This window comes from Neofelis nebulosa, chromosome 7 (genome assembly GCF_028018385.1).
Source record: "Neofelis nebulosa isolate mNeoNeb1 chromosome 7, mNeoNeb1.pri, whole genome shotgun sequence".
NCBI classification, from domain to species: Eukaryota; Metazoa; Chordata; class Mammalia; order Carnivora; family Felidae; genus Neofelis; species Neofelis nebulosa.
This window is the reverse complement of record NC_080788.1, coordinates 137,756,054-137,779,978: the sequence shown is the minus strand read 5'-3', so window position 1 is coordinate 137,779,978 and position 23,925 is coordinate 137,756,054. Positions and strand designations below refer to the sequence as shown.

Genomic DNA, 23,925 nt, shown 5'->3' with positions numbered 1-23,925 from the left:
TAAGTATATCCCATACGATATTTGGGACATACTTCTACTAAAAATTGCTGTTTGTCGAAAATTTCACAAGGTGTCCTGTATTTTATCTCACAATCCTAAGTCAGAGGCAGGTGCTGCCCTGGGAAGATACAATGGTGTCCTGGTTTAGGGCGGTAGTAGTGGGAGTGGGGAAACATTGATGGAGTTAAGGGCTATTCAGGAGGTAACATCCACCAACCCGAAAAGCTGCACTGATTGGCCGGGAGTGAGCGGGAACCGGTAACCATGGAGCACCATGGCCCCCAAACCACAGTGGCAGGTACCAAATCCAGGTGACTGTGGGACTTACCTGTCCCTCAGCCCGCTGTCCACGACAGCAGCGTTGACAAGATTCTGGCCCCAGGGGAATGCTGCAGAGCAGGGGCAGGAAGGCAGGGGACAGCAAAACGGGACCAGAAGTGGTTACAGGAAGTAATGGTGTCAGCTTTTGTTCGGCGGGCTTTAGGCAGGTGGTTGACCTCCCTGGGCCTCTGCCCATTTTTAGTCAAGTCCAGCCAAGAGCAGGTGACCTCAGGGGTAAGTTTCTTCTCCTTGTGGGACTCCCCACGATTCAAAGCAAGCAAGCCAGGTGTTGAGACAAGTTCCCAGTGCTGAGGTTGTTTTCTCTACTGGTCTAAACACAACAACCGCCAATCTGCAGAACCCCCAAGGGGACCCTGAGTTGGGGAACAGAAGAGATCTTGTGTTTCTCCACTGGTGGGCAGACCATCCCCCAACACGTCTTTTCATTGTGCACCAACTGAATGCAGGGCCCTGTGAAATCTTAGTGCGTTACTTAGCCTTTCTGGGTCTGTCGTCCTTATCCGAGCCCCCGCCCCACCATAAGCACGGATGACAATACTTGCCTCTCTCCGTGATCTTCATGAGAGTGAAACGAGAGCCTGTTTCCCATGGCTGACACACAGTAGGGCTCAGGAAGTCTCACTTGGTCAGGACTAATAAAGCACAGACCCACCCACCACCTGCCTGCCCCAAATGCTCAAGGCTCAGTGTGGGCAGCAGACATTACCAAACAGTGGGGAAAGTGCCCAGAGAGAAGGGTTTACAAGGTGAAGAAGCTACCCTGGGCAGATGGATCTATTTTCTGGGGTGGGGATGGGGGACGTGGGGCTCAGGAAGTTGGCAAGTAACCAGTCAAGAGAGGCTCGGTAGCCACAGGCTTGCACTGGACCACACCCCAGTGAGGGGCCCCAAGTGGGGTCCACCCCCCAGGGAGAAGGACAGACAGCCAAACACCAAGGAACCATGGATTTTTTTTAAGTGCCATGCGTTCCTTTGTTCTCTCCCCCTTCAGCCTTGAAACTTGGCCCCGGTTCCCCCACTGATAATTTCATCGCATTAAACTCTCTTATACATCCGTACCCTTATATCCTCTCACAGAAAACTGGGTCATCGTGTTGGGCTGGGTTAAGCAGACGTGCCTCTTGAACTCTTGCATAAATTGCCCCTCGGAGAGAGGGAGAGTAATTGCTTTAGCAGTGGCATTGCTTGACGTTTGCACACTGGTGGAATCCAGCAGAGGAACGCCCTCGGAGGCCCAGCATTGGCAGAATGGAGCCTTCGAGCAACCCCCGTGGTCTTAGAAGGTCTTAGAAGGTTGGAACCAAGAGGAGGGCAGCTCAATGGCCACGGGAGAGCTGACAGGTGCACTGGTGAAGCTGCTATGCTACGAGTTAGGCATCTCCATGGACTGACTAGGAGAGGCCCACCATCTGAGGATCTGCCCTTCCCAGCGGGCGATGAGATTGCCTGTGGAGTTTGAAACTCACTCCATGGCCCTCTGAAAGCATGCACCCTCTAAACGGTCGCAAGCAGCAGCTTCTTGGCCCGGTAGATATTAAGTTAGGGCTGTAAATCAGTCCACCTCCTGCTGCCATCCCCCAGTGGTCATTACCCAGCCTGTTCAAGGCCTCCAAGTGGGAAGGGAGTGTCGGAGCCCTGTGGGGTCTCTCTGCCGGGCCGGGGACACGCACAGAGGAGGAGGCTGCATTGAGCCTCCAAAGGCCGTCTGCAAAATGCCTTTCCCGATGGCACGCTGCATTGCAGGTGGCTGGTTGCAGAGAACCTGGGGTTCTGGGTTTCTACTCCCCTGAGATGACAGCCAGAGAAGTTACGGTGGGCTTCGTTGAGGTGAGGGTGACCGCCAACTCTTCCCTCCAGGCCGTTGAATCTGCTTGTTCCCTGGGACGGGCACAGAGCCGGAGGCTTATGGGTTAGGGCCCTCTGCTGCAGGGAGGGACGCTGGTGGTGTGTCTAAGCCAGCAGTTCTCACGCGGGCTAAACAGTAGAAGTCTAGCCTGGGGACATTAGACAAAATAGTCATTCCCAGCTCCACCTGCAGAAATTTTGATTTAACCAGTCTTGGGAAAGGCTCCAACACGAGTTTTTGTCTTTTTTTTTAAAGCTGCCCGGGAGGTTCTAATGTGCCATCAGGGTTTGGAACTACTGGTCAAGCACAGCCCCCGTCCTTGTTTACAAGTGACGTAATGAAGGCTGGTGTGGAAAGAGTACAGACCAGGAGTCAAGAGCTATGGATTCTGGTCCAGTTTTTAACGTTTTTTTTTTTTTTTAATTTATTTTTTTTTGGGACAGAGAGAGACAGAGCATGAACGGGGGAGGGGCAGAGAGAGAGGGAGACACAGAATCGGAAACAGGCTCCAGGCTCCGAGCCATCAGCCCAGAGCCTGACACGGGGCTCGAACTCACGGACCGCGAGATCGTGACCTGGCTGAAGTCGGACGCTTAACCGACTGCGCCACCTAGGCGCCCCTCTGGTCCAGTTTTTAATACTCATCCATTCATCCATCCATCCGTCCATCCATCCATTCACCAAGTATTTACTGTATGCCAGGCATTCCCTTAGTGGCAGAAAATCCAAGGCCCAGCCACCACCCCCATAGAGCTTATAGTCCAGTGGTGAAAACAGGTGGGAACCAGGCAATGACCCAAATGTAGATTTTTGCCCCACAGAGTGGAACCTGGTACCAGGAGAGCCTATACAAGGAGAACTGACCTGGTCAGGCATGCTTTCCTGAGGAAGTGATAGCCGCTCTGAGTAATGGACAAAGCGAGAGAAAGGTGTTGGAGAACATTCCGGGACGCTGGAGCAGCATATGCAAAGTGGAGGGGGAGGGGCGATGCATGGCCAGGGTCCAGGGAGTAGAAGAAGGGCATTGAAGGCAGAGCGGAAGCTGAGAGCATGGGGTGCGGTGGGGCTGGAAACGTTGTCAGGGGCCTCCTGAGCACGGCCCTGTGGCCACATGATCTCCTGAGCTGTGGGCAAGCACTCGGGGATTGCTGGGAGGATGTGGATGGTTTGGTCCTGTGTTTCCCACAAGACCCCTCCGGCTCTCTTGCTCACATGGCCTGGGAAGGTAGGCTTCCTTTCTCAAGATGGGGGCACCTTGGCTTGAGTTGACGGAGGAAGGCTGTCAGGAGCTGTGGACAGAGAGAAGGCGAGGGCTTCTGGAGACTGGAAGAACGGTTGGCTAGGGTTACTGAGGAGGTAAAATCAGTATCCTGTCACCACATGGTGTGGGAACCTTGGGCAGCCACTTCTCCTGCCTGGGTCTCGGTTTCCTCATTTGTACAGGAGGGAAATTCTGAGAGTTAACCATCAAATTCTTGTCGACCTCTCATTAATATCCAAGTTACTTGTCACGGCCTCAGCGGGTCCCTGGCAGAGCTGGGAATAACACCTTGGTCTCTAAACCTGCCCGGCCAGCCTCCCACAACATGGTTTCCTTTGAGCCAAGCCCACGCCTTCATTCTTCCCCTCGGCGGTCTTGGGTCTTCGGGGAGGATCCCGGGTTCCACCCTGGCTGGGATCGGGTGGTGTGGGTCCATTTCCCTCCTGGTGGCCTCATTGTCTTCTCTCGGGCGCGTGTGCCCGTTTCTGCAGGTGACACACGGTGAGCCCCAGAAGTCCTGCTCCAAGGTGACCGATAGCTGTCAACACATCTGCCAGTGCCGGCCCCCTCCCTTGCTGCCCCCACCGCCCCCGCCCCCACCGCCTCCCAGACTCCTCTCCGCCCCAGGTAAGTAAAGGTTTGTTTCTGGGGTTCTCTCTGTGTTTTCTGGGCCCGGAAAGGCCCCGGGAGCAGAGCAGAGGGCAGCCTTGCTTCCTTTGTAATTTTCCACTGGCCGAGCAGGAGGGAAGCCAAGGCCCAACTTTTCCCTGCAGTCTGCAGAACGCCTTTCCCACAGAATGTTCCTGCGGGATGGAGGAGGATGTCTCCATCGGTTAATCAGATAAAAGTCAATCTCCATTTGATGAGTAACTCGGCCTGGATTGTTCTGAAGGCCAGAGCTTGTGAGGGGTGCAGCCATCGGGCCAGTCTTAAATACCCTCCCCATGCGCATGCTTTCATGTCTCTATTTTAATTCGCGCTTGAGGAGGCGATTGGTTAGGAGCCCAAGCGGAGGCTCTGGGAGCGAACTTACACAGATGCCTGACAGCCATTTGCAGCGAGTTCTGCTAGAAACCTCCCTTTCACTTGTTTGCCTTGATTTCATCTACGAACAGGTTGATTGCCTGGTCATTCAAACAAAGGAGGGTTTTTCTTTAGCCGGAAATGGCCTCATCCTGATTCTCAGGGGTTAAGTCTCCTGCTTACAATTGCTGGTTGAGAAGGTCACTAAACAGAGATTCTGCATCTTGGATGGATCACTCCGCGTGCGGCCTCTAGACCACCTGTGATCGTGTGTGGCTCTCTCTCGCTGAACACATCTCCGTTGAGTTATTCGGGGCATATGTTAAATAACCTTGACGACGCTTATTCTCCGGTAGATGGTGTCTTCGGGCTCTCGGTGTCCAGACAGTGATGCAATGTTCTAGAGGATCTTTGCAGTTCAGATGCATTTCTGGGTTTGGTCTGCTAGGCCCTTACCTGTTCCCATTCTTCCGTGACACCTGTAGCCTGGTGCTTCTCTGAGGGTGGCCCTCAACGTCACCTGAAGCGTTCCTTTTAAAGTGTAGCTCAGGACCCACTTCTAACCCACCCAGTCAGTCTTTGGGTGCGGCTTAGGAATTGGCATTATAACAAGTTCAGAGATGATCCAAATATAAGTTAAGGTTGAGAACCTTGGCCTACCGGGCTCTCTGCTCCAGGCCTCTGAAGGACCCTGTAGCCCAGGATGTTCACCTCCCTCTCTCTCCTGGGGGAACCCCTGGGCTGTACCGGGGGGCCCAGCCTCAGGCACCTGCCTCTGCAGATCACTCCCTTCCCCCTTTCCTTCCTTTGGAAGCCCTCCTCTGTCCACTTTTTGGGCAACGAGCCTGTGCCATCTCCTGGGCAAGCCTATGCTTGCATCTGATTGGTCCACGTCCCCCAGCGGGGGTCCCTTCCATCCGCCCTGCTCTAACTGAGCCTCTGTGCCAGACACAGAGATGAAAGACCATTCTGGTCTTCGGGGGTCTCTCAGCCTCAAAGAAGAGGCTTAAAAAGTGGCCTGAGAGAGCACAGGTAGCCTTCAAATCTTTGAGTAGTTGGGCCACAGTAGACAGTTACATTGACCCGAGTCTTAAGGCATGGATAGGGTTGTTCTAAGTTGATGAGGAAGGTGTGGGGAAAGGACATCAGACAGAAGGAACAGCGTGGGCAGAAGGTTGGAAGCATGGCTTTGTGAGACTCAATCAAGGGAGTCCCAAGCCCTTCAGTGGGTTGGAAGGAGTTGTCAAGGGGCGGAACGTGAAGGGCCTTGTGTGCCTGGCTGAGGAGATCACATTTCATCCTGTGAATTGTTGTTTGCCAAACATCATTCACCATATCCACACTTGATCTTAGCCAAAAGGCCGAGAAGCGATCATTCACCATATCCAAATACATCCTGTTATTTGCCTTAGTTTTTATTTCGTTAATGTTTATTTGCTCTTGAGAGAGAGAGACAGAGAGAGACAGAGAGACAGAGCATGAGCAGAGGAGGGACAGAGGGAGAGGGAGACACTGAATCCGAAGCAGGCTTCAGGCTCTGAGCTGTCAGCACAGAGCCCGACATGGGGCTTGAACCCACGAACCATGAGATCGTGACCTGAGCCAAAGCCCGACACTTAACCGACTGAGCCACCCAGGCGCCCCTGCCTTAGTTTTTCTTTAAATAGATTCATTTTTTTTGTTTATACTAACCAATTTCCAAAAAAAAAATCTTTATATAACTACTGAAATGAGTCAATGAAAAACCAGTATCATTGGCATAATTAGAGGGTGACCATAAAAATAAATGCAATGAACACAAAACAGCGTTTCAGAGTTCTAGCTTGTTGTGGAAGGTTCTGAGCTCAAGGCTTTCCCTCTTCTTGTTAAAAAGGGAGAGGGTGCGCCTGGGTGGCTCAGTCAGTTAAGCATGAGACTCTTGGTTTCGGCTCAGCTCATGATCTCACAGTTTTGTGAGTTTGAGCCCCCCTTTGGGCTCAGTGCTGACAGCACAGAGCCTGCTTAGGATTCTCTGTCCCCTTCTCTTTCTCTGCCCTTCCCACTCTCACACTGTCTCTGGCTCTTCCAAAATAAATAAATAAACTTTAAATACATTTAAAAAAATAAAAAGGGAGAGAAGCAAGTGGTAGAAAGATAGATGTCAGAGCTTGAGCAGGGACCGGGTGGAGATTTTTCTCTGTAAAGAAATCAGAAGGCTTGTAAGAGAACCAAAAGGGGCCTAAGTTTCTTGTTCTGTGTCTCAGTGTGTTGGCGTGCTGGGTCCACCTGCCATCTGCAGTCAGCTCACTTACCTGCAGGGACATGCACCCCACCCTTTAGAAAACCGGTGCGGGTAGCAGTGAGCCCACAGAGGTGTTAAGCGGGAAGGCGGCAGGATTCCGTATCGTCTTCTTCAGAAAGGTCAGCTTTCCCGACCATGTGGAGGGTGGCTTGGGGGGTGAGCTGCCGGACCGGAGTTGAGTGGGGAACTCGTCGGAGACTGCAAGCCCCAGACCACCCATCAGGGCCTGGAGCCAGGCTGGGAGCTGCAGAGAAGGGGAGGCAGGCAGCGAGTGCCTCGTGTGAGGCGAGAGAGGCCTCCTGGTGGGCTTTGGGCCTGAGGGCTTCTGGGGGCGAGGAGAGCAGACGCAGTCTGGTCCTGTGGCGGGGCTCTTTCAGTTACACATAGCTGCGATACCAAAACTGGGGAGAGAGATGTTAGTTTCTCAGTTCATGTGTCGGGACGTTCTAGAAGCAGGTCTTGTATGATGATAGCATTGGATCTCTGTCTCCGCCTCTCTGTCTTCTGAGTTCTCCTGGGTTGCCTCTTCTCTCAGGCTGGCCCAGTGTCTGTGGCTCCAGTCTCTGGGATTCCATCACCCTTACACTTAGTAATCTTCCTACAAGGGGAGCTTCACTTTCTGAAGTCCCGGGGCTGACTGTCATTGGACCAGCTTGGGTCACATGTCTGTCCTTGGACCAGTCAAGGTGGCCTCTGATGGGATGGAATAAGCTGATTGGTCAGTCCTGGGCCATGTGACCACCCTTGGCGTTGGCATGTAGGGATAGAGGTTAAAGGACAGATGGCTTTCCAAGGGAGGAGCTAGGTAGAGGGGCTGTATACAGCCCAAGGACGAGGATGTGGACCCTAGGCAGGTCAGACAGGGGAGGCACCCCACAGCCATGGCCTCCCTGAGGGCGTGCGAGGCAGATTAGACCAGTGGCAGAGAAAATATTTTGCACAATTCGCTCTGCCCTTGTCGAGCCCAGCCTAGACCTTGCACACGGTGGTGCCCAGTAAATGTCAGGCAGCTATAGAGCCACATCGCAACTTCAGCCTGTTCTGTAATCCCCAAGGGAGTCGCCTCTCCCAGCAGGCACGGGGCTTCAGAGCTATGAAGCTGCTGTTGTCATTTCGTTCAGTAGGCGTACATGGGGCTCAGCAGGGCTGGGCACTGTGCCAGCGGCTGGGGAGCCAGTGGAGAGCAAGAGAGGAGCCGTTCCTGCCCTCATGCAGCTCAGTTTGCAAGAGGTATTGGCAGGAGCGTCCCTTCCTGCTATCTTTCTGGAGACACTGCATGTAGGCACGTGTCGCCTTTTGCCCATCGGATGTGCCTTTCGTCCCTTGTGCTGACACGAGCCTCTCCTTCACTGGCCAGCATTTGCCAAGCGCCTGCGTTGGGCACGCTGGAGGCACACAGAGGTGCACAGGGACTTGTCCTCACCAGCAGGGGCTGGAAGGGAGCATCTAGGAAAGAATTCTCCAGTAGATGTTGGATGAGGTGAAGCAGAGGGAGGCCAGCCAGTCGGTGGAGGAGGGGGAGCGGCTGAAACCCGGAGTTAGGAGCCCGAGGATCAGGCAGAGGACTCCCTGCTGAAGGAATGTTTGTCTGTAGGAGTGGGGGTCTGGGGTAGAGGGAGAAAGAGGGAAGGGAGAAACCTCTATGCGTCTTCAGGCAGACCTGTCCAGTCTCCCATGAAAGCGACTGCCAGAAATGCGTATTGGAATTGTTGGATGTTCACCATGTGGCCAGGCAGGCAGGCCTCCCTCTTCATCCAAACAGCACCCTGCTGCTCAAGGTGACCACCTTGCCATGTTTTGCCCAATACTGTCCTGGTTTTACCCCTGAAAATCCTATATCCCGTGAAAGCCGCCAGTCCTGGGCTAACCGGGACAGCTGGTCTCCCTTTTGCTGAGCCACTCTTGTCTGGCAAAGGCAAGGTGGTGTTTTTGGGTGTTGATTTGTTTGGTTTTGGCATGTTTGTTTTGTTTTGTTTTATCACGAAACTTTCAAGGACGCTGCCTCCCCCCCATCTCCATCTGGAACTCATTGCTCATGGGGGCAGCTCAGCTGTGCATTCCTCTCTTGGGGGGGGGGGAACCCAACCCTGTGCCACCCCTCCCAGCAGCCCTGAGAAGTCTGTTGAGTCCCACCTGTCACTGGAAAGGAGCATGGAAAAGCATCTCCACTGTCTGCCCTTTGTTCCTCCGACTCTGCACTTTGCACTTAAAAGGGGCAGCTGGACTTCGTAAACTTTTACAAGCTGTGGGCCAGAGGGAGAGGCTTGGCCAGTGGTTCCCAAACATGAGTGTGGTCAGAATCCCCTGGAGGGCTTGTTTAAACCCAGGTTGCTGGAGCCGGTCCCCAAAATTCCTGATTAGGTGGGTCTGGGATGGGGCCTGAGGATTTGCCTCATTCCCACATTCTCAGCTGTTTCTCCTGCTGGCCCAGGGCGCACGCTCTGAGAACCAGTGTCGGAGAGAATGACAATCAGGGCAGGGAACCTTAGAGTCAGACCCAGCCCTTCCACTCCTCGCTCTGTGACCCTGGGCACATCCCATCCCTCTCAGAGCCTCAGTTTCCACATCTGTAAAGTGGGGCTAGTGATACCTCCTGGAGAAGGCATTGCTGTGAAGGCTGGAAATTATATAGGCTGAACTTGGCAGAAGCTATGTGCTTGAAAAGCACTGTTACAGCCCAGTGACTCATAGCCTGGCTTTCCTGCCCTCCAGACCTGGTGGCAAATCCTTCTCATTAGCTAAGTGATTTGGGCAAGGTACCCTTTTTCTTTTTAATTTTTTAAAGTTTATTTACTTATTTTGAGAGAGAGAGAGAGAGAGGGAGAGGGAGAGGGAGCATATGAGCAAGCAGGGGAGGGGCAGAGAGGGAGGGAGAGAGCGAGCATCCCAAGCAGGATCCCAAGAATCTGTCATCGCAGAACCCGATGTGGGGCTCGAACTCACGAACCGTGAGATCATGACCTGATCCAAAATCAGGAGTCGGACGCTTAACCAACTGAGCCACCCAGACACCCCTGAATAAGGTATCCTTAACTGCTTGGGACCTCAACTTCTGCATCTGCAAAATGGGGCTAATGACACTACCTGGGGCATGTGCGTGGTCGTGAGGCTTCGGTGACATGGGGTAACCACCTTGCGGAACCCAAGTAACACTCCATAAATGGAAGCTAATAAATAATACTGGACGTGCCTGGGTGGCTCAGTCGGTTACATGCCTGGCTCTTGGTTTCAGCTCAGGTCACGATCTCGAGGTTTTGTGAATTCAGGCCCCGCGTCGGGTTCTGTGCTGGCAGCGTGGAGCCTGCTTGGGATTCTCTCTCTCCCTCTCTCTCTGCCCCTCTGCCACTCATGCTGTCTCTGTCTCTCTCTGTCTCTCAAAATAAAGAAATAAACTTTAAAAAATAAAAAAAAAATAATAATACTAACAGTAACAGTCATGATAATGAAAGGTCACTGGCCTCCAGGCTGGGCGTTACTTAAACGTGGTGCTGGTGCCTCTCTGTTGTCCAAGGGGCAGCAGGTTAGAAGCCCGAGGACGAAGTTGGCTCTTGAAGGGTGCGTAGGCTCCCCTAGGTATTCGACAGGAAGGAAAAGGTTTCCAGAGAGTTCCACCCATGCCCCTTGCCAAGCTCACAGTCAACCAGAGTCCTGGGTATTTCCGGAAGGCGTGGGCAGGGGTGAATCCTGGCAAAGGTGACGGCGTGCTGGGGGCAGCCGCCGGAGTTCAGGACCTGGACTCACTTGGTGGATGTCGGCGATGCCCACTCGTCCCCGCGTGTGACTCAGACGGCGGAGGCCGCGGAAGGAGACGCGTACTAGCCCTCAAGGAAGAACACGGGGCGGCCCTCCGTGCGACCTGCTTCTGAGGCTGATCGGGCCAAAAATAGCTGTGGCAGAACAGAGGTGGGCGCCTGCGTTTCCACAGTGCCTGTCTTCACGGAGTCGAGTCACCGATAGAGATTTTATTTTTGCATCTATTTTATTCTTAGAAAAACCAGAAGAGAGGTTAAGTGACTCCCCAGAGGTCACACAGCAGTGGCGGAGCTAGAATGGGGTCACCTGGTTCCCAGACCTGTGTGCCAAGGGCCAAGTTTTAACAAAGAGAAGCAAATGGGAGTGTGGGAGTTCTAGAATGCTTTTTTTTTTTTTTTTTTCCCCCACTCACCCAGAACACTAGAAGGAAACCAGTGTTTGGTTGCCGGTGCTGAGGTGGAAGCTTGCTTTCCTCATCTCATTTAGTCCTTAAACACTCTTTAGAGTAAGTGGTATCATCCCCAATTTCTGTGAGGAGCTTAGGGCTCAGAGAGGGTGAGTTACTTGTTCCAGGCTGCCCAGCTGGTAAGAAGGGGAGGTAATTCCTGCTTCCCGCTGCATCTTTTGCCCACCTCTGCCCCTCTGTGGCTGACCGTCAGGGTCAGGACCCCCTTTCCTTTCCTTGATCGGGCCTTACTCCTTCCTGTCTCAGAGTCTTTGCATATATGAGTCCTTCTGTTCCAGGCTCCCCCTCAAAGTGGTTGACCTTAACTCCCGCAGACCTCAGCCCAGGAAAATCCTCCCTGACCTCCACAGAGGTCACACCATTCCCAGGTCCATCTATGGCCGAGGAACAAATCACCCCAACAGTTAGTGGTTAAAAGCACAACACGTGCACCATCCTTTCCTCTCATGGTGACGGGGTTGACGGGGCTCCACCAGGAGGCTCTCGCCTGAGGTCCTTCCTGTGATTTCAGTCCCTTGGCTGGGGCTGGATCCATCTTGACGGCCTCGCTGCTCATGTCTGGTGGTTGCTTCTGGCTGGTGGTTGGGTCCCCAGCTCACCGTGCCCACCTCCAGACATTTTTGAGCAGAGGTGCGGTGTGGCCTCTGCAGAGACCAGTTCCCTAGTGAGGAGGCTGTCCTTGGGTCCAGGCCAGAACCGGTGGTGGGGGGCTGGATGTGGGGGCGATGGTGAGGTGGCAGTCTTAAGCCCCGGTCCAATTTAAGATGGTTTTGGAGGCCGGGGCGATAGGACTCGCCTGGTGGCTGTGGTTGTAGGGGAGGATCGGGGCCAGGGATTCTGCTGGGTTTTGTCGATGAAGGAGCAGAGAAGCCACAGGATGTCACCCACACTGCCCCCTCTCCTTGGTGCTCAGGACGTTGGTGATCTCACCAGTGGGGTCGTCGAGCAGACTCGTACGGTGCCACGCAGGGGTCGGCAGAGGCTCCGATGTCCCACAGTGTGTTTAGCAGCTGCCGTTTTAAGGACACAACCTCTGGGGCTTTAGCACAAGTCCAGGGGTTAATGACACTTCATTGCTGTAAAGAAGCCAACGAGAGTTTCTTCTTGGTTGTAAGGAGTTTGGGGCAAGCGGAGGAGGAGGCCCTCAGAGGCCTCTAAAACCGAGGGTGGGTGCCCCAGGTGAGGCCGACCCCTGGGACCGGCCTTCTCCACAGGCTCCTTACGAGAGCATGGCTGCCATGGTGCTGTCCTTGCCAAGAGGGAGACCTGATGAGGGACCGGAGGCGTCATCTAGGGCCCATGTCGCTTTGCACGTGTTTCGCTTCATGGCTGCATTGGCGAAGCTGGTCTTCACTGTCACATGCCTTTGGACCCGCATTCATCCAATTTGTGGGAGACGGTTTCCATCCTGTCACCTGTGAGGCACTTGCAGGCTCGTGCATAGGAGGACCGGGGGGCTGGGCCTGGCTCTGGCCCTTAACAGCCGTGCACTGGTCACTCAGCACCTCTCTGAGCTTTATGCTTATCTCCCTTCAAAAGTGGCTGTGGAAGTGGAAATAATATGTGAGGGCCTTGCCTCGCATCTGGCACATTCTCACTCTTAGTAGAGAGGACCTCTTAGTCAACATAATCCTGGCTTGAGCAAATCTCGTATCCAAACTGGCCTTGGCTCCCCCATCCATGAAATGGGCTGGGTCCATCTCGCATCCCACTCTGTGCTGAGCACAATGCGTGCGTGAGCCTGATTTTTGTCTCTGGACGTGAGTGTCTGGTATCCGGAAGAGCTCTAATAGTTGCTGGCTCTTTCTTTTAAGTGATTTTATTTTTTTTTTAAATACTGAATTTTCTTCTCCCAATTCAATAAATGGAATTGTCTTCCATTTATTTGTTTGTATCCAGCAAATAAAATATTACACATTTATGTGGACTCTAATTTAGTCAACCAACCTTTATTTGTTGATTTACTGAGCAAACTGAGTGCCAAGATGTTGTGCCTTGGCAGGTCCTGGGGCTGCAGAGATGAATTATCCACAGCCCTGCGCCTCCAGTTGGATGCTGGAGCTTTGGCTGCTGGGAGGTGTTGGCATCACCTGGGAGTGTTAAAAATGACTGATGCTCGGGCTGAGCCTGGAGGGAGGTGGTTCTTGTCTGAATCGAGGTTGAGACCCTTGGCTGTAACCAGAGGCATGAGGCAGGAAGGGCTCTGTGCCAAAAGGAGAGGAACAGGTGTGTGCAATGGAGTTAGGGGCTGGAAGGCCGGTGAAACTTGCACACGAGTGAGTGACCTCCCAGTGCCACCATAGGCGCTGGGATGTCCCCAGAGTCAAGGCCAAACTGGACTCTGGGGACATCCAAGAATCCGGGATCTTAGGAGGGGTCGACTCGGCACAGGGGTGGAGATGGGGAAATACACCTGTTGGCCAGTGCTCGCTTCCAGCCCCGACGTGGACCTCCAGGGTGCTCTAGATTCATATAATATAAAGTTCACCATTTTACAATGTACAGTCAGTGCTGTTTTTAATATCGTCACGAGGCTGTGCAGCCATCACCCCCTATCTAATTACAGAGCATTTTCATCACCCCACAAGGAAACCCCAAACCTCCTAAGACAGTCCCTCTCCCAGTCCCTATTCTGGACATTTCACATAAACCTGGGTGCCTCGGTTTCCTCATCTCCTAGCAGGGATGAAGCCTCCTTCCTCAGGGTGGTTGTGAGGAGGAATCCAGACACTGTGTGCGGGCTCAGCCCCCTGCCTGGCGCAGGGCAGGTGTTCGGAGAGTGTGGCCTCCATAATGGAAAGGGATCCTGCAGGCGCACGATCCTGGCTAAAAGGCCCCGTCTGCTGCATTGGGATCAAAAGCTGGTTCTGGCTAATTCTGGCCTCGTGTGGACCTCGTGGGGCCCTTGAGTGGGTCGGCCAGGCTTGTATGCAACCATGGTTAAAACAGTGCCAGCCCCAGGTGATCACCCTGTCAATGTTAGCGACTTCACATTATGGCAGAATTCATATAGGATGTCTCACTTGTGTCCGGGACAAAGCAGCCACTCTGACCTATTAAGTTTCGCGTCCGACCCCTGAGAACCAGGACTATTGAATTCATCTTCATCCGCTGAGACAGCTCAGAGCCTGACGCAGGGAAGGTGCACACTGAGTGTTTGAATAAATGAATGCGTGCGTGACTGGCATGAAGACAGAAGATAAACTCTCCAGGAGCAACGGGGTTGGGGGGGGGGACTAACAGTTTTGAGCGTGCCATTTGCCAGGGAGCATCTGGGACCGTGTCTTAGTTCGGGCTCCAGAAATAGATACTGAGACAAGAATTCGGGTACAGGTGGCTATTTGGGAGTTGAGCCCAGAAAACACCCATAAGGAGTGGGGGAGGGAGACAGGGCAAGGGGTGATGTCAAGACAGTTATCCCTGTGGGCAGCCCGAGGGAGCTCAGTCCTGCTGGGAGCTCTGGGAAATGGTGTAGGACAGCACCTAAGAGGGACCCGACCTGAGGGCCGAGGTTAAGAGCTGATCCCGGAGGGAGTGGTTCCTCGGCAGTTGGAGCCGAGTCAGTGAGCCCTGGAAGGACACCAGTATCCGCTACAGGCTGTGACCTTATTCCCCTGTTCTTTCCATGGGTGACCTCGCCCCTGGCCAGACCCAGATGGGTCTATGCCTTCCAGGAGTCCGCACCCCTCTTTCCCACAGATGAAAGCACATTGGGATACCTAGTTTACATATTTAAAGAGCAGTAAATCATTCACTGCTCATTTACTCATTCAACAAATATGTGTAGATGTCTCCATCGCGGTCAGAGACGACTCAGCGGGTAGGGCAGGGAGAGCCCATAGGGAAGGTTCATGGGGGAAGAGCGGGGTTCCGTTTTTTCTCACGTGGAATGTGGGATGCGTGTGGACGGCTCGAGGAGGCGGAACACGGGAATTGCGGACAAAACGGAGCACCGAGAATCCCCAAGCAGTCAAGCTGAGTGGAGAGTGTCCCACCCGGAGCAGGAGTCCTGCAGGAGGCGGTGGGGGCGGAGCTGAGGGGGAATGATTGGCCAGGTGAAGGCTGGGCGCAGAAGTGGGGAAGAGCGGCATGCTCTTGGCAGAAAGTTTGGCAGGGGCAAAGGATCGGAGGCCACAGAGAGTCTGTCCATCCCAGGACTGCAGATGCACACAGGGCTCGAGAGAGAAGCTAGAGGAACATGGGCAAGGCACAGCATGAACAAGTCCTGGACTTGAACCTCAGGCAGTGCAGAGCCCTGGACGGTGTGCGTGGAGAGTTGCCAGCTGAGGTGCCTTCAGACAGCCCCGGTGAGGGGCTAAGTGGCAGGGACGGAAGACAGGAAGCAGGGAGGAGACAGTGGCCCAGGGGAAGAGTGATGGTCTGGGTCAGGTGGCGGCTGTGAGCAAGGGGGTCCGGGGCTTGAGAAACTTCTGGACTAGCGACCCACATTTGTCCGGGATGAGCGGAAAGGAAGACTCCTGGATGGCACTATCTGATCAGATGCCTCTCACGGAGACGGGACACAGAGGGGGAGTGTTCCAAGGGCTTAGCAGGTCCAGATTTTGTCACGTGGTGTTGGAGGTGACCTGTGATAGGAGGACGCAGTCGGCTGGTGGGTCTGGAGTTGAGGGCGAGGCCTGAGCTGGCCCTAAGGGGGAGGGGGTGGGGGCAGTGACACTGAAGCCACCAGAGGTCACCCAGAGAGAGAGTGGGGAGGACAGAGCCTGAGGTTTGGGAGGAAGAGGCTCCTGAGGAGGGGGAGCTAGAGAGAGGGGAAGAGAAAGACCAGAAGAGGTGACTCGAGAGGAAGGAAGGAGCCAGGGCTTGGAAGAGTTCACAGGATTAGCAACCAGACACTGGTCTCTACCCTCCCCATCCACTTCTCTGTGCCTCCAGAGTAGAGAATGATGGAGTTTAAGGACCTAGAGCTCAAACAGGTGGGTGGCTCCCACTTGGGGACCATGGGGAAGCAGGTGGGGATATAAACCAGCATCCTCGAGGGGGCCCCCAGGAAGGCGTTAGAGCTCACTGTGGGCCTGGAAGGTGGGGAGAGGTCCGACTGGCCTCCCAGAGTGGGACGGCCATGAAGAAGGTAAGGGAGCCGGCTGCACGCGACTGGGAGCAACCAAGGGCCCCCAGTGGAGGTGTGGGTTGTCTCAGGAGTGTGTGCCGAGGCAGGGCGGGGGGGGGCGGGCAGGGGTCAGAGGCTGAGTTTCCGAGACTCTGAGAGGGAAGCTGGGGGAGGTGATCACAGGGCAGGCAGACCTTTATTCATTCAAACATTTCTCGACCATTCCTACGTTCTAGGGGCTTGGGGTACACCACAGAACAAAACAGATGCAGAGCAGAGCAAAGCGAATAGGATACACCTGTGAGCTGCATGGTGTGCTAGAAGCAGCAGGGGCTGGGGAGCTGGGGAGTGAAACAGAGCAAGTCGGGGCTGGGCCGGGGCAATCTGAACAGAGGGTGGCATTGGAGGAAAGCCTCACGGTCAGTGACGGAATGGAGCTCGCTGGCCCCCGGGAGCCTGTCCAGGTGGAGAGCACAGCCAGGCTGGGGCCTGGGTCAGGGACTCGCCCCGGAGAGGTTGAGAAGCAGCCAGGGGCCCGTGTGGCTGGAGCAGAGTCAAGGGAAGGGGCTAAGAAATGACAGTGAGGAGAAGCAGAGTGGATCATGTACAGGCCCACCGCGAGGGTGTCATCGGCACTGGGCGTGAAATGCGGGGCCAAGCAGGGCGTAGAGGAGGGGCGTGATCGGACTTGTTCCTGATAGGATTGCTCTGGCTGCTGTGTAGACCAGACCACGGGGGTCGGGATGGAAGCAGGGGGAGCAGTTTGGAGTCCTGTTGCAGCCATCCAGGTGAAAGGTGATGGCCACTGGGAACGGAGGGCACCAATAGGTGGTGAAAATGGTCACATTCCGGATGGGAGCCCACTGTGTTTCTGAATAAGCCAGGTTCCGAAGCGCTGCATCCTGGGGGCCCAGGACAAGGAGCAGAGAGGGAAGGCTGGACCCTGTAGTTGCTCCAAAGCAAGTGGCCACAGTGGACTCTTCTCTGGAGCGGCCCCAGCGATGGTAGGCTGGGGCTGTCCTCGAGTCAGGACTGAGCCATTTGGTTTCGTGTCCCAGACAGCCGCTTGACATCTCTGATTCCACCCTGATTCCCAGGGTTCTGACGAAGTGGCCTCGTGAGTGGCCTGGTGTTGGTCTAATTAAAAGGGGAAGTGACTTCTGCACCTGCTGGTTTGGGGGGACTCTATCACCCAGTGCTTCCGAGAGGGAAGCCCAGAGTCCTTCATTGCTGTCATGGGTGCTGGGACCAGGCTCTGCAGCCTGGATCCACTCTGGGTCTGCCCTCACAGGGCCCCAGGACTGGTGTTTCGAAAACTGCCTCCATACTGGCACCCAGGCCTGGCCCAGGGCAGAGGTCCACCATGGAGGGACCGTCATGGGGGTTCTTCCTGTGGCTATGGGAAGAGAGTCGAAACATGGGGACAGTTTCTCTAAAGTAAGTCAATGCTGACAAATGACAGTAACAATGAAGAGGCTAATATGGTCAGAAGCAAGAAGCCAGTCTTGGTTTCTGCTTAAAAAAAAAAAAAAAAGTTCACAGCACCAAAGTCTTCTAACTTTGTTAGTCGAGAAGCAAATGAAACTAGAATTCGGATGCCCAGAGGGAGACCACTGCAGGTGTTCAAGAGGACCATTCACTCACTCACACACTCATTCACTCAATAACTCACCTCCTGAACATTTACTCTGGGCCAGATACAGTGGTAGGAGCTGGGGATGTGAGCTGTAATGGTGGTTAAAGGCAGAAATGGAGGCTACAGGGAGGGCTCTGCCTTGGACAGAAGGCCAAGGCCAAAGAAGGCCCTTCAGGCTGCCTGAAACTTGAAGGAAGAGCCTTGTGTAGACTGGGGAGGGCATGCCAGGCAGCGGGTACAGCACATACAAAGGCCCTGTGGTGGGACAGCTCTGCTGGGCTTAGTGATCAAGGGCGAGAGAGGCATTATATGAGCATGGGGGCGGGGGATAGCACCAGATCTCGCAAGGCCTCATAAACCATGCTTTCCATAGCACGAAGCTGGATTTTATCCCCCAAAGTGCCATGGGAAGCCATTGAAGAGGCTTGGACCACGTAGGTGGCACTAATGGATGAAGTTTTTAAGGCAGTCATTGGTGGCTGAGGGGAGAACGGGTTGGAGGGGCAAGAGGACCATGGGGAAGACTCTTCAGGGAGCTACGGCAGGTGATAGAAGATGGGGGCCAGGCCTGGGGCAGTGGCTGAGGGGAACGTGATCCCAAGTGCAGTTTGGACACAGAGCCAGCAGGGTGGGATGGAGGAGGATGAGGAAGGAAAGGAAGGAGTCGAAGGGAGGAGGTCCGGAGATGAGTTGGTGCCAGCCGGTGTCTGTGAAGAGTTTGGTGGCCCTGGGATCATCTGCTGATTTACCCAGCTAGTGTGAGATGAGTTTCTCCTGTGTCCTGGGCTCTGGGTCGTGTGGCCCGGAGATGAGTAAGAACGGCTCCAGGCCCTGGCTGAGCTCCCTGGTCAGGGGATGGGGATGAGAAGTTGTCATCCAGCAGAGAGTACAGCGGGTACAAAGCACTGCAGGAGCCTGGAGGCCGCGGGCCCTGAGCCATCAGGGATGACTGCTTGGAGGAGGTGGCGTTGAGGTGTCTCAGAGAGCAGTTGGGATTTTGCAAGGCAGATGCAGGGAAGGGTATAAAGGTGCTTCTGGTGGGAGGAACGGCCTGAGCAAAGGTGGGGAATCAAGAAGGTCCGAGGCCTTTTGGGAACCTGTGATTTTCCCTTTCAGGACTGTAGGATGCCAGGGAGGGTAATGGGAGTGGAAGTGCCTCAGGGCGGATGGCCCAAGGAGTTTGGATGTGATTCTAGAATAGCGGAAGGTTTTTGAGCAGCCGAGGTAAGCGACCGAGGTGGTGTTCGAAAACTATTAATCTTACAGAGATGGGAAGGAGGCAGGGTCCACCGCACGTTTGTGTGTCTGTGCTCAGTCCCTGGCTGTGGCAGCCATCTTTTTCCAAGATGGCACCAAGACGTTGGCCTTCACAGATCAGTTTATGGGGAGTGATTTAGGCTGCCTCTCTGTCCCATTTCTCTCTCTATGGTTAGGTTGTACATGGGGATGGTGTCTTTTAGTCCTGTAGCATGGGCCTTCCGCAGTGTATCAAGACTGAGCATGACCTGGCAGTGGCATCTAGCCTGCCCTTTGGCCTCGGGAGAAGGAACTCAGTAGAAGTTCAAGGTGTCTTGGACCAGACTGTCTGCGAAGCTTCCAGACCGTGTGTTCACACCAGGGCCTCTGCTGCCCTCAGAGCGGGGTGGTGACACTTAGTCCCACGTGGTTGGTTGCTCGCCTTTCAGGAAGGCCTCCTCTCCTTGACGTGTGGTAGTTGAGATTATGAATGGCCCTCCAGTTGGCATGTGGGGCGGTGGGGGCACAGCAGCTGCTTCCTTTCTTACTCCATCCGCTCTACCAGGAGAATGACCGGGTTTAAGAGATTCTAAACTGTGTGTTGGAAATTCAAGGCTACCTTGAGTACACAGGGAGTGTTTTCATTCTTTCTCCTTCCCCTCCCTTTCAAGCCCTTTCCCTCTTATTCCAAGTTCATACTTTTCCAAGCTCAGATGAGTCTCCTGCACGCAGCGCACACACACACACGTGCACGCACACACACACACACACACACACACACACACACACACACTGGCAGGAAAACAAAAGGAAGGGATGGGGGGAGGACTGTGCTTAAGACGACTTCAGGTCATGGGACTGTTATCATGGCGCATTTGTCACATTTGTTCAAGATGGTGTCAATCTGGTTCACACACTCGTTCCCTCTCACCTTGAGTTGACTTTTATCCTACCAGTGGTTCCAAATCAGGGTAAAAACACCCCTTAGACTAAGTACATTTGGAAATGTGGGGGTATTCACTTTTTGGTTGCTATAATGACGGGAAGGGGGGGAGATGAGTGTTACCTGCCTTTAGTGGGCAGGGGTCAGGGCTGATAAATGTCATGCAAGGGACAGTTTTACACAATGAAGTCCCTCCCCTTTATACTGATTGAGAAAGTGCTTAGCCAGTAAGCCTTCTTTTGAACCAGCCAGGTTTCACATCCTAACCTGATGTCCCAAGGAGAGCAGATTCTTTCCATGTTTTGGAAAACTCAGTGACGCGCCTTGCTACCGTGGAAGACAGTTCCTGTCTCTTTGGATGATTCTGTTTCACCCTCGTATGATAGTGTTGGGCTAGTCCACATTCATTTATGAAGTATTTACGAAACACCTTGCCAACAACAGAGAAGCAAGATATCTAAGACCTGGTCCAGTCCTAGCAGTCTTTGAGGACCCACTAACTTGCAGGCCCCTGGGAGGCAGAGAATGGGTCCACTTCATCCCTGCATCGACCCCATGGAGCCGACCGCATGGCGCCTTGCTCACAGAGCACTAAGTAAATTTGTGTGTGTTGAATTGACCCAAGGACTCCCGCCATGGTTGTTGATATTCTGGTTGGCTGAAGGACACGGCTCTTTGGGTCCATCACCGGGGCTCTGCTCTACTCAGTGCTTTTGAATGTTAACACGTGAGACTGAACTTTTACACATAGTCTTATGTGGTCAGCTACTTTATTAGGCCGCATCTTTATAGACTTCATGGCTTTCTTGATTTTCCTTAGCCGTCCAGTCTTAGATCAGGTGCCCTGGAAGCAGAGCCTGAGGCATGGATTCAGGTGTGTTATTAGTGAAGGTGTGCTTTCAGGAAGAAGTGGCAGGGGTGTGAGGGAAACAGGGCAAGAAAGGGGAGGGAGTCCATTAAGGGTATGGCTTCAGCTAGAACCTAACTTCCGTAGAGCCTGTAGGGAGTGCTGGCTTGTGAACAGCTCCAAAGAGCAGACCATGAGGCGAGCGATAGCTGTTTATGCCACCATATCAATGCGTCAGTGGCCATTGACTGTGCCAGTGATCTGTGGGGGGGCCCCAACAGCAAATACTGCACTTCCCTCTTAGAAGTGAGGAGAGGGCTGCCTGGGTGGCTTAGTTGGTTAAGCATCCAACTTTGGCTTAGGCCATGATCTCATGGTTCGTGAGTTCGAGCCCCACGTCGGGCTCTGTGCTGACAGCTCAGAGCCTGGAGACTGCTTTGGATTCTGTGTCTCCCTCTCTCTCTCTCTGTCTCTCTGCCCCTGTCCCTCTCATGCTGTGTCTGTCTCTCTTGCTCTTAAAAATAAATAAACATTCAAAACGAATTAAAAAGAAGTGAGGAGAGCCTCCATCCAGCTAGATACTACACCATATGCGCTAAATTTCTTGGCCCCAATATGGCGCATCCTGCTGCTATAAAGATGGACCAAATTTCCTTTTCCTGCTTTAAAAAATTGTATGTGTATGTATATATATATATATATATATATATATATTTTTTTTTTTTTTTTTTTTTTTTTTTTTTTTTTGAGAGAGAGAGTGCAATGAGGGAGGAGCAGACGGGGGTGGGGAGGGAGAGAGAGAGAGAGAGAGAAAGAGAGGGAGAGACAATCTCAAGCAGGCTCCACACTCAGCACGGAGCTCAACATGGGGCTCGATCCCATGACCCTGGGATTATGACCTGAGCTGAAATCAAGAGTCGGATGCCCAACCCACTGAGCCATCCAGGCACCCCTACTCTTTCGACTTTTGAGATGGACAAGTATCTCTCTCAGCTTCTCTCCCCTCTGGTTCCTTTCATTCCTTGCTTTCCCCACTTCTGCTGAACTTCGGCTCCCAGAAGGCCAGAGCCCAGCGCCCTGAAGCGCCTTGGGGAGCCTGAAGTGCATCCTGCGGCCTTGTGCCCTCCTGGGAACCCTGCATTCCTGCACAGTCAGAAACACACAAAAGGATTTTCGTCTCATCTCTGAGAACATTCTGGGCCTTATAGCCAGCAAAGCAGTTTATCTCCTTATTCAACTCTAAGATGCTTTCTGCCGGCCACTTAAAGCCCGGTGGGATTAGCCGGCTCTGCCGTTTCCACCAAAGTGCTGCTCTTTCCCGGACAGTTCTCAGGAGTGTGGGCAGGAGGCGGCGGTGGCTGACGTTTATTAAGCACTGCTGCCTCTGAGGGGCGGCCACTAAGTAATACGACTAATTCCTTTCTTGCTTTTTTTTTTTTTCTTTCTAACACACATCCCACAACTTATCCATCCTCCCTTTGGAAGTTATCCCACTAAGTGCTGGCTCGGGCAGTTTTGTCACTGCCTGGAAAGTTTCTAGATTCTTCCCTACAAGGGTTTGAACCGGCCAAAATGGGGAGCGAAGTTCAGCAAAGACCGTAGGGAAAAGATGGGATTTTATTCTACATTTGGTAAGAAACTGGTGAAGGGTATTGAGCAGGAGTGTGATACGATCTGATTTACATTTTATGGGGAATCTTCCAGCGGGCAGAGAATGGATTGGGGGAAGGGAGGATGCATAGCTAGGAGGCTGTTGTAAAGGGTGGAGGAAGGGACTGGAGCGGGGGCCAAATCTGAAGGCAGAACTGATGAGAGGCATTTGTTCGAACAGAGGCGCCAGTGAGGGAGGTTGTCAGGAAGGACCCCCAAGTCTCTGAGTTGAGCCGCCGGGTAAGTGGGTGATTGGGAGGGAAGGAGGCTGAGGGGTGAAAAATGAAGAGTTCAGTCTGGGGCATATAAAATATGAGCTGGCCTGTGGACCGTCCAGGTGGAGATACTGAGTCATGGTTGGAGGTATGAATCAGCAGCTTGAGGAAGGTGCTGGAGGTGAAGCCATAAATATGGGAGTTGTCGGCACCTGACTGGTCTTTGAAGCCAGCGGCCTGGAGAGATCTTCTGGGGAAAGAGTACAGATAGAGACAGGGGCCAGGTGCCCGCTGCTGCAGGACCTTTGCCCTCCACCCCTTGGGTAAGAAGTCAAGGTCAGCCAGGGCAAGGCCAACGGCAGCCTTAGGACCTAAGAACACTACATGAACTTTTCTTCCCATTTTTCTGGACGACAGCTTCCTTTTCCTCCTTTATTCCCCAAAGAGATGGAGTAAAGCTGACCGTTACCCTAGTCGCTGCCCCCCAAGAGGTATGGGAATGGCAGCCACGGTGGATGCCACACCAGTGGGCCGTGGTCACGCCCAGCGTTTGAAAAGAAAAAGAGAGAAATGATATTTAACCATCAAAGATGTCTCGCATTTTGCAAATCCTGATTTCTGTATTCTTTTTTAAAAGTCAGCATCTTGAAATGCTTTTGAAAGGCAGTGCTTTGAAAGGAAAGGCAAGGTTCCTGGCAAAGGCCAAGAACTCAGAGTGGTGTTCCTCAAGGTGACAAGGGGGAGTTTGGGGCAGTGTTCGGTCAGGAAGGGGAAGAGCGGAGGAGGATGGCCTTTGGAGGTGGGGGAGGAGGGTAGGGTGCCTGCAGAACCAGAAAGTGTGTCTGTCCTGTGGTTTGCATGGTGGTCCCTTCCCTGCACTGGCCCCAGGACACCTTCAGCAAATGCCCGGCTCTCATCACTACCTGAGAGTTGGCTCTGGAGGTGAGGGTAGGGGGTAGGAGGGACGCTGAGTTGACCTCAGGGTGCATTTGGCCCTAGGAGCCCATCACCTCTGGTTGACCACACCTCCATCCAACACAAGTACTAGGAAAGCTCCACGTTGCCCGTCAGCTTGCAGCCGGGTGTATTTCCGAAACCTGAAAGCTTCAGATTTTAGATAAGTGGTGTCGCGTATATACTGTGGATTAAGGAACGCTGCCAGAAGCCCAGCAGCGTTGGTGGGCATCGGGGCGTCTGGGTGGCTCAGTCAGTTAAGTGTCAGACTTCAGCTCAAGTCATGATCTCACGGTCTGTGGGTTCAAGCCCCGCATCGGGCTCTGTGCCAATAGCTCAGAGCCTGGATCCTGCTTCCGATTCTGTGTCTCCCTCTCTCTCTCTCTGCCCCTGCCCTGCTC

At 53.6% G+C, this 23,925-nt stretch overlaps 1 protein-coding gene across 5 annotated transcripts in view; it reads left to right on the top strand.

Moving 5' to 3' along the window:
* The window catches only part of PRIMA1 (proline rich membrane anchor 1), a 63,714-nt gene that overhangs the window by 4,621 nt on the left and 35,168 nt on the right, over nt 1-23,925 (top strand). For all 5 annotated transcript variants that reach the window (XR_009264738.1, XR_009264739.1, XM_058740153.1 and 2 more), the window contains exon 3: nt 3,941-4,076. Coding sequence is in view for 3 of the 5 variants with exons in the window: in XM_058740153.1 (XP_058596136.1) it covers nt 3,941-4,076 (136 nt within the window). In the remaining 2 variants the exon portion in view is untranslated. The remainder of the gene's footprint in view (nt 1-3,940; nt 4,077-23,925) is intronic.